General features: G+C 38.9%; 1 protein-coding gene across 1 annotated transcript in view; it reads left to right on the top strand.

Moving 5' to 3' along the window:
- Positions 1-8,858, top strand: part of ptk7a (protein tyrosine kinase 7a) — a 53,606-nt gene extending 44,748 nt beyond the window's left edge. Inside the window, exons 8-20 of the mRNA XM_079808334.1 lie at positions 455-591; positions 1,789-1,924; positions 2,077-2,196; positions 2,335-2,481; positions 2,599-2,743; positions 2,883-3,010; positions 5,702-5,902; positions 5,992-6,141; positions 6,283-6,512; positions 7,052-7,132; positions 7,221-7,372; positions 7,492-7,670; positions 7,766-8,858. Coding sequence (XP_079664460.1) covers positions 455-591; positions 1,789-1,924; positions 2,077-2,196; positions 2,335-2,481; positions 2,599-2,743; positions 2,883-3,010; positions 5,702-5,902; positions 5,992-6,141; positions 6,283-6,512; positions 7,052-7,132; positions 7,221-7,372; positions 7,492-7,670; positions 7,766-7,926 — 1,967 coding nt within the window. The 3' untranslated portion in view covers positions 7,927-8,858. The remainder of the gene's footprint in view (positions 1-454; positions 592-1,788; positions 1,925-2,076; positions 2,197-2,334; positions 2,482-2,598; positions 2,744-2,882; positions 3,011-5,701; positions 5,903-5,991; positions 6,142-6,282; positions 6,513-7,051; positions 7,133-7,220; positions 7,373-7,491; positions 7,671-7,765) is intronic.
- The last annotated feature ends 1,178 nt before the right edge of the window (positions 8,859-10,036 follow it).

Raw genomic sequence — 10,036 nt, forward strand, 5'->3', positions numbered from 1 at the left:
GCTTGGACGTCAAACCAGGAGACGTCAGGATTGGCTCGTCTGGCCTGTCATTTTCTCAAAGGCAGAGAGAGACAGCCAGAACTCGGGTTTACACCGATCAACATTTCTATCCACTTGGGGACAATATTCAGGCTAGGGGAACTCATATTAATGTTGAAATACCTCATAAAATGAAAATTTCATGCCATGGGACCTTTAAATTTAGAATGATTTTTTAAATGTTATCATTATAGTTATCATCCTTGGTGTGAACATTGGGTGCAAGTAAACAAACATGCTCTGCGCTATCCAGTCAATCACGCTTGCTGCACAATAGTATGGTTTCATCCCATTTTTGGACCATGAGAGTGAAAAAACTGGTATATTCCTCTACCAGATCACTGCTGTGAAAGTGTGAGGTGATGATGTTTAAACTCTTGTCCATGATTCCTGAATATGTGCTCTGCATCTACAGCCAAACCAGAGTGGATCCAGAAACCTGTGGACAGTCAGTTGGAGGAGGGGCGCGCCGGGTACCTACACTGCCATACACATGCCACGCCTGAACCCGAGGTCACATGGTACCGGAACATGCAGCCAATCAGCACAGAGGTGAGGGGAACAGTGATGTCATGCTGATATCATATTTGTAACGCAATCTCTAAATGTGTCCTGAGGCCAGTGAAGCCTTTTAATGTCTCTGAAAATGAAGATGTGGTGATTTTTCTACTGGGGAAAGATGATCCTCTGCTGCACAGTAGATGTGTGTGTATATATATATATAATATATATATATATATATATATATATTAACCCTCATGTTGTTTTCCGGAAATTTTAACCTGGAGAGGATTTTCTTTTTCCTGAAATGCTATCGCATTACTGACTTTGGTCACACCATAACAACCATTTTTGTACTTTTTGGGAGTTTTTTTCATACCTTGTTACACGTGATATTACTGTTTGAAAATGCACTGGCCTGCATAAAAAATTATTATGAATCTCTCATTATGCTTTGTTATTACCAAATATTGGATTTAAACTTTTCGTAAACTTGTTTTCTTTCAATTAGGATAGGCTTTGTATTTAGCGACCAAACACTGAAGGTGTGAATGCACCTATTGTATCCATTAGTTGTCGTCTCCTTTCTTCTCCTTCTCCTTCTCCTTCTCCTCCTCCTCTTTCTCCTCCTCCTCTTTCTCTTTCTTCTTCTCTTCCCCCTCCTCCTCCACCTTTTTGGACTGTAAGGGTTCTTCTGATTCCTTTGCTTAAGACGATTCGATTGCACCCTATGATGTATTTTTTCGAAAAACCTCCCTTTTTGAAATCCTCCTTGTTACTCAGATTCACAAATTTAACCAGATCATCTTCAGACTATGCTGACACACATTATGGAATTCAAGTTCCATATAATTATTGCCATAACATTTTTCAAAACGTTCTTGAATGACACACAAACACACACAAAAAAGAGCACACCAAAATTAACTTGAGCCTATATCTGCAACATATTCGTTATCGTATTCTGACCAAACTTGGTGCATGTTGACAACCATGACCTTAGGATAGCTGCACAATTTCAGCACAGTGCCACCTAGTGGTCAGGAGATATGAAAAATATATAATCACTACTTTGAATTTTGACGTAAAATGCTATATTTTGCGAAAACATTAGTGTATCATTACGAAACTCAGTGTGTCATTGGCACCATGCCCTGGAGGCAAACATTTAGTTATCATGTAGTCTTTTTTTAATTCTTTTATTTGAATGTGCTAAACACACATGCTCTCTCTTTGTGTTTTGAAAAGGACATTCGCTTCAAGCTCTTCGCCAATGGAACTTTGCGTATAAATAACGTGGAGGTGTATGATGGCCATCTGTACAGCTGTGAGAGCAGAACGGAGGCGGGAAAACTTAATGCCCAGGCGCGGGTCTATGTACTCGGTGAGGAACATTTGTTACTTGCTGATTGTTTTGTAGTGTGTATTTCAATTGCCTATGCCATTGTCTGGATGTCAAGGCGGCTGATTATAATGCCTACATTGCGTTACAGAGCACTTCTCACCAAGTGTTTGCTGTTACAATATCTGTTTCAGAGCGTCTGAAGTTCACGCCAACGCCGCAGGCCTACCAGTGCCTGGAGTTCAATAAGGAAGGAATTCTGCAGTGTTCTGCCAAGGGCCGACAGATCCCCACCATCCGCTGGATCAGAACAGGTCTGCAGAGAAATAAAGATGCGACTTTACTACCTTTGTGAACACACTAAGAAATTGTGTGTCCTTGAAATTAGAAGCAACTAGTGCTGGAAAAGTTGATTTTGATGTAGTGAGTGTGTGTCTGTGTGTGTGCAAAAGGCAGTGATATGCCAGTGTGGGTGGAGCAGCAGAGGGGCACACTGCGCTTCACCACAGTCACACGGGCTGATGCAGGCAACTACACCTGCCTGGCCGCCAACGATCAGCAGGGAGAGATCAGAGCAGTTGTCCAGCTTACCGTCGCAGGTACAGAGGAAACACGACTCCTATAAACCACAGCCTGCTCTGGTGTTGAAGTTAACTAATTCATGTATTTCTGTTTTCATTGAAAATATCCATGTTTTTGTTTCTGACTTTCAATAGTTTATGTGGTGTTTAAGCTCAAGCCAGAGAATACCACAGTATATCAGGGACACACTGCAGTACTTCACTGTCAGGCCACTGGAGACCCTCCTCCCTTTATCCAGTGGAAGAAAAAAGACAAGTTTCTGGAGGCAGACAAGAGCAGGTAAATCACAAACATTATCAAAACTTCGGCTTTCTTGAGTTCAAACTGAAGCGGGTTCATGTGAAGATGTCAGATTTGACGAATTTGAAAATGTCTTAAACCGTGCAGTGCTGAATCTTCTTGATTATTTCTAATTCAGATTCCAGAAGATGCCCAACGGCTCTCTGGTCATTCATGACGTCAGCACGGAGGACACGGGAAGCTACACTTGCATTGCAGGAAACAGCTGTAACATTGCACACACTTCAGCAGAGCTCTACGTTGTGGGTGAGTCCGACACCCTCCACATTCTTCAATAATTAGGATCCAGTTAGGAGCCATCAAATCTATTGGTTTTGTTATTTTCTGGATGGGTGTCCATTGCAGCTCCTAAAGCTAGAATGATTTTAAAATTTGGCACAGGGTCTCAACACCTGTCATGCCAAATTTGAGGTTTATTTCTAACCCTTTGGCACCACCAACTGTTTAGATTTGCATGTACGTTTTTATAAAGTCTTATTAAACGTTAAGTCTTGTGAAAATGTGTTTTATTGCAAAGAAATGGAATGTTTGTATTTTCAACAAAATGCAATTGTTTGCTCAGCCAAATTTTTCCAATGTCATCATGCACATATTTTCCAACCGCTTTATTTATATTTTGGTATGTAACACCCACTTGTCATTACCCAATCAGTTCCTTATGGATTAAATGCTTTTTTAAATGATTGAATTCGGTTTCACTTTAGAATGTGTAAAATGCAAACTGCGTTGAAAACTTCTATGGCATTCTTTGGCTATTCCCTAAATTTTGGTCAGATATGTTGACCAAAATTAACCCCTTAAACCTTAGTTAACCCTTTAAACCTGAAGTGTACACCAAAAAAAAAAAATCTAATTACTAAGCAACCACATAATTTTAAAGCTAAGAAACTCAGCTTTTTAATGCATCTAACCATTTAGATCAACTCATAATGAGTGCTGATTAGTACCTCTAAAATGGGCTGTTTCATCTGCAGGCGCTAAAAATTAAATCATATTTTTCAAAACTACCGCCTTGATCAACACAAAATAGGTGTCATTTGAAAGCTTAGAGTCTGAACTTTACAATGCGTGTAGCCAATTTGATTAACTCTCAATTTGATTAAGTAGTACACTACAGTAGTACAATAAAGTAATTTGCTGATAAAATAAAATAAAAATGTCATAATACCTGAAATACTTTTTTTGTACTGTAATATGTTTAAAACATGTCATATGTAATTTGAAAGGTCTCACGAATTAGAATACAGCAAGTATAATTGTTTTGGGCTTTGACTAAACTTGAGCAAGTTTTTGTATGTGAAGCCCTGCAAGACCCATATGTAAATATACGGAGGCGACATTTATGTACATATTTTTGCTTGTAAATTAATGTTCCAAACACACTCCGATCATGGAAAATGCTGTAACATTTGCTTATTTTACGCCACAAAATCATGTGTAGGGAAACTTCACCAAAAAAAATTGTCCTCCTACTTTATTTCCTTCCTGGGTTATTGCATGTCAAATAAGAAAGATATGTAAAATTATAATAAAAATTATATATTTTTTGTCTTTTTATCAACAGTTTTTCAGCATGAGAATGTCCAAATGTAATGAATTTTGTAAAAAGTAAAAAATGTAAAAAGTTTTCTGTCAAACGTCACCTACCTTTTGACTCTCTTTGCGATAGTTTTGGAGTTATGAATCTTTACTTTTGTGTATGTCACTCAAACAACCCCATAAGCCCTGAAGGCATTTTTAGTTTTTAAAAGCTGTTTTTAAGTTACCTGAGCAGTTTTAAAACAGGGCCACATTCCCAAAAATTGCACAAAATTATATGTTTGAATGCTTGATATGTTACCCTCATAACTGAATTAAATTATCTTGAATGCTAACTTTCAAGGTCAACTATGTTGTTTGTCTACCATTTTGAATTTTGTCAAAAATTTAACTGCAAAGACACCAAACCGAATATTAAAGGTGTAGCCATTAGCAAAATGTTGCAGATAAAAAAAGGTCTGTTGTCCATTGACAATAGTGTATCGTATGAAGCAAAGCTCACATCAGAACTTTCAGGGAATATGGAATGACTGAAAGAGTTGTTGAAGTTTAATGGTGGGGACGATGAAGTCATGTGATGTGGTGTAGTTCATTTTTAGCCTAACTTGGCTTGGCTTTTCACTTTTGGCCATTTGTATTTATAAATTCCAAAATTCATAAACGTTTTTGAAGATTACCATGATGAAGAATCAAACTTTTGTTGGTCACAGCTTATTTTTCTGCAATATTTGCCCAAAAATTGGACAAAAACACATCATCACTGTGGTGCTCTATGAGATCATATCCTGCTGGTCAAAAGTGCTAAATAATAATTATATTTGCTCTAATCCTTTGAACCTTGCAGCTGTGTTTTTAATCAAGTTTGGCACTATATGGTTCTTTGAAACCTGATAAATACTGCAAAACAGTTTCAAATGGACAAGCACTTTGAAAGTTCTCCCTAAACTAATTTCAGTCTCGGACATACCAACTCAATTTCCAGATTAAGTTGAATTACAAATGCTTGTGGCGGTGGTGACTTCAAAGAAAAGAGAGGCACATGCAATTTTCTGTGTTTTGGTGAGAGTTCAGGACTGTTAGATCATAATTTAATGTCCATGCCATTGTGTCACTTGATTCCTATAAGGAGGCTATTTAAGTTGGGATCGAGAGATTCCGGAGTGAAGTTGCTTCTCTATCTAAAAACCTGGTGTTTAATGTATGTTGTGTGTGTGTGTGTGTGTGTGTGTGTGTGTGTGTGTGTGTGTGTGTGTGTGTGTGTGTGTGTGTGTGTGTGTGTGTGTGTGTGTGTGTGTGTGTGTGTGTGTGTGTGTGTGTGTGTGTGTGTGTGTGTGTGTGTGTGTGTGTGTGTGTGTGTGTGTGTGTGTGTGTGTGTGTGTGTGTGGTGGTTATCTACAGAAAAACCAGTGCAACACTCATTAGCAGATGATGAAAAGACCCCTTACAAAATGATCCAGACTATTGGTCTGTCGGTGGGGGCGGCAGTCGCTTACATCATCATCGTGCTGGGTCTCATGTTTTACTGCAAGCAAAGACGCAATGCCAAGAGACTCCAGAAGGGGCAGGACGGAGACGAGCAAGAGGTGGAATGTCTCAACGGTGTGTGGGGTTAACTTTTGTTAGCATGGAATTGTGTGGGGAAAAAAATAGATTCAGTCCTCTGATACAGTTCTCTGATCAACCCATAGGGGACGTGCAACAAAACGGCCACACCACAGCAGAGATCCAGGAGGAGGTGGCACTTACCAACATGGCTGCAAGCGGAAACAACAAACGCAACAGCAGTCACGACAAGCTTCATTTCCCCCGAAACAACCTCCACACTATCACTACACTTGGTACAGAAACAATCCCAAACCAAAGACCTACTGACTAGTGCAGCCAAAACAAGGCTCATTTGCATTTACCCTACGACTGCGGTGTGGTCAGATGCCCTTTCTCAGAAAATGAATCAATCTACATTGTTTCTCATCATGTAGGTAAAGGAGAGTTTGGTGAAGTGCTGCTGGCTAAAGCAAAGGCCAGTGAAGATGAGGAGGAGACTGTGGTGCTGGTGAAGAGTCTGCAAGCGCGCGACGAGCAAATGCAGCTTGATTTCCGTCGCGAATGTGACATGTTTGCTAAGCTCAGCCACGCTAATGTCGCTCGACTGCTGGGCATCTGCAGAGAAGTGGAGCCGCATTACATGATCCTGGAGTACAGCGACATGGTAACATCCGCCTGTCTATCTATCTATCTATCTATCTATCTATCTATCTATCTATCTATCTATCTATCTATCTATCTATCTATCTATCTGCCTGTCTGTCTATCTAGTTGGTTTATCCACCTGTCTGTCTGTCATTCTGTCTGTCTGTCATTCTTTCTTGTCTCTCCTTCCATTTGTCTGATTATCTGTCTGTCCGTCCAACCATCCATCCATCCATCCATCTGTCCGTCTGTCTATCCATCTGTCTGTCATTCTGCCTTTTCTATCTGTCTGTCTATCTGTCTTTCCGTCCAACCATCCATCCGTCTGTCTGTCTGTCTGTCTATCTATCTATCTGTATGTCATTCTGCCTTTTCTATCTATCTGTCTGTCGTTCTATCTGTCTGTCGGTCTTTCCATCCATCCATCCGTCTGTCTGTCTGTCTGTCTGTCTGTCTATCTAAAATGGCTTTATTCTAGTTGTATTTTGGTGATTTGGAATATTGTCCTGAGAAGTGTTTCTCCTGTTCTGGTTTCATTTTGCTTTGTATTACTTTCAGGGTGATCTGAAGCAGTACCTGAGAGTGTCCAAGAGCAAAGATGAGAAAGTCAAAGTCCAGCCGCTCAGCACCAAACAAAAGGTAATTAATAACTGTCGGTAGTCTCTCATATAACCACACACGCACACATCAGGGCAAAACACACTCACTCTCTGCCATCTGCTCGCAGGTGTCGGTGTGTCTGCAGATCGCTCGAGGGATGGAGCACCTGTCCAACCAGCGCTTCGTCCATAGAGACCTGGCCGCGCGCAACTGTCTCATCTCTTCCAAACGGCAGATTAAAGTGTCTGCTCTGGGCCTTAGCAAAGACGTCTACAACAGGTACAATTAAATACTGCTAGAGCTACCTTTAGTTTAGATTGTTAATGTGCTTGTTTCACGCACACTGCTCCCCCTTGTGGTGATAGTCATCATTGTTTCTATTCTGTGTTTCCACGCAGCGAGTACTACCATTATCGCCAGTCCTGGATTCCTCTGCGTTGGCTCCCATCCGAAGCCGTCTTTGAGGACGATTTCTCCACCAAGACGGATGTGTGGTCGTTTGGCGTGCTCATGTGGGAGGTGTTCAGCTTTGGGGAGCTGCCGTACGCTGACCTGTCTGATGACAAAGTTCTAGAAGGTACGGGATAGTCCCACAAAAAAGTGAGATGGGTTGCATATCGGCTTATTATGGTTGTGTTTTGTTCCTGACTGTCTTTATCTGTGTCTCTATAGTTCTGCAGGAAGGGAAGCTGAAGTTGTCTCCTCCTCAGGGGTGTCCATCTCGAGTGTTCAAGCTGATGGTACGCTGTTGGGGCGCCAGCCCCAAAGACAGACTGTCTTTCAGCGACATCACTACCGCCCTCAGTGATCTGCCCTCTGAAAGTAAAGTCTGAGAGAATTGGATCATCCTTTAAGCCATGATGTAAAAACCCTCCACCCCAAAACTTCAGATTCAAGTGTCTTGTCTCAAGAAAAAAGACTTGTTTTATTTTCAACCATCTCTTCCTTTTTATATATATATATATGTTTAATAAAATGTTTTAGAAGGTTTCTCAAACATTTGGTTCTTAATGGGGTTTGTACAAAAAGCTGCCCATCATTTCTCAGTTTGAGTTTAACCATTCAAAACGAAGAAATGTAGTAAAATAGTGCGTTTGTAATACCAAACCATGCACTGACCAATTTTATATTTTAGAAGGATTGTTTCGGGAGCCTCTTAATTTATTTAAAAGGTCCTGTTTGTTCAGTGTACAGAAAGGTACTGTTTATATGACTTTTTTTTAATGATTTTTATGAGTTAAGCCTTTTTATATAATTCAGAAGTACTCATAGAAACAACTGTTGAGAAAACCATGTTTATAAGATGACTTAGTCATCGAGAATTTCAAGTGCCTGTAAAATGAAGGATGTCTTGATTTTTAGTATGCTGTATGTTACGACTTGGAAATGCCTTGAATGTTTTTATATATATATATGCATTTATAGTGTTTTATTGCTTAGTAAGAGTTCAGTGTTTTATCTTGTAATTGCTACCCATACGTTGCATATCTGTTTCTATAAAAGTCCAGAGGTATTCTCCACTATGGGGGGAAAAAAAGTGAACAAAAACTTCTGTCGCATACTCTGCTGTTGCAATAAAACGTCACTTTTAACAAAGCTTGTTTGATTTCATGTGATGTAAATGTAATTTTTTGTTTTGTTTAGTTTTAAGCCTTGTGCATCAATTTAATAAAGTTACTCTGAGGTCCTTAGAGGACAAAAATGTCAAAAAACTGTCATACAAATTTGAAGCTTAGGAGCACAGACTTTGAAGTAATAAAAAGTGAAACAAAAATGTTAAAGTTTATGAAAATGATTTATGAACATTATTTGATCTAATATATATATATATATTATATATAATGTTGTGTTCCAAGTTTGAGGTTGATATCTCAAAAAATTAGCTTTCAGTAAGATTTTGTTTGGGAGCTGTGCCAATTTTTCCCCACTAGATGCCAGCAAAACTCCACTGGGACAGACAGTGGTTGGATTTGTGAGTGTTTCTCTCTCAAATGCGCACACAATTTTTTTTATTACATGCATACACACCACACTCTGACATCCATACCAACAAACCCACACAAATTATAGCTGCATAATTTATCATTTAATATGGATAGATATGCATATTTTATCCTCTATAATATGCATAAGCAGAAAACAGGAATTACATGACTATTTGCTTCATAGTCCAAACCTGAGAAAATGGCACCATTTGGTAAAAAAAATTGTAAAAATGTAAATTTTGAAGTCTTACCAACAGAATGAATGAAAGCCTATTAGCAATGATTGCATTATTTTATAGTTAAATGGCCCTGGGATTAAAAATTGCAGTTTTAATGGATTTCAATGGGGATATTTTTGTGGAATTATTTTGTGTACCTAGTGCAAAATAGATTTATTAAAGAAAATGGGGATGAAATAGTAAAGTTACAATTAAAATACACACTTGTGCCTAAATGTATGCAGTTGTCATTAACACAGGTAAAACGATAAAAAAAAAGAAAAAGACAAAATTGTCCATAGGTACGCACAGGGGGACCTTTTACAAAGTCTTGCTTTAGTTTTTTGGGAACTACTAGAATAGATTTTCATGCTTGAAGGTTCAAAAACATTATTTCCCCTATATTCTCCATTGTTGTATTTCCTCTCTTTCCAGTCTGTCAGTAACGCTCTGTTTAGTTCCTCTCTCTATAAAGCCCCTCCTTCTTCTGAAAAGCACAATGTGCTCTGATTGGTTGGCTGGGACAGTGTGTTGTGATCATAGACTGCATAAAACAATGGATGTAGTGTCCGACTTTAAGGCTTAATATAATTTAAAGGTGCACTTTGTAACATTTTTTCAGTAAAATATCCAAAAACCACTAGGTCAGTGTTATATATTTTTGTTCAGTTGAGTTCTTACAATATCCCAAATGTTTCCAACTATTTGTAAATCGTGAGAAAATTGTCATTTTAACCAAG

This window comes from Gobio gobio (genome assembly GCF_949357685.1).
Source record: "Gobio gobio genome assembly, chromosome: 24".
Taxonomy (NCBI): domain Eukaryota; kingdom Metazoa; phylum Chordata; class Actinopteri; order Cypriniformes; family Gobionidae; genus Gobio; species Gobio gobio.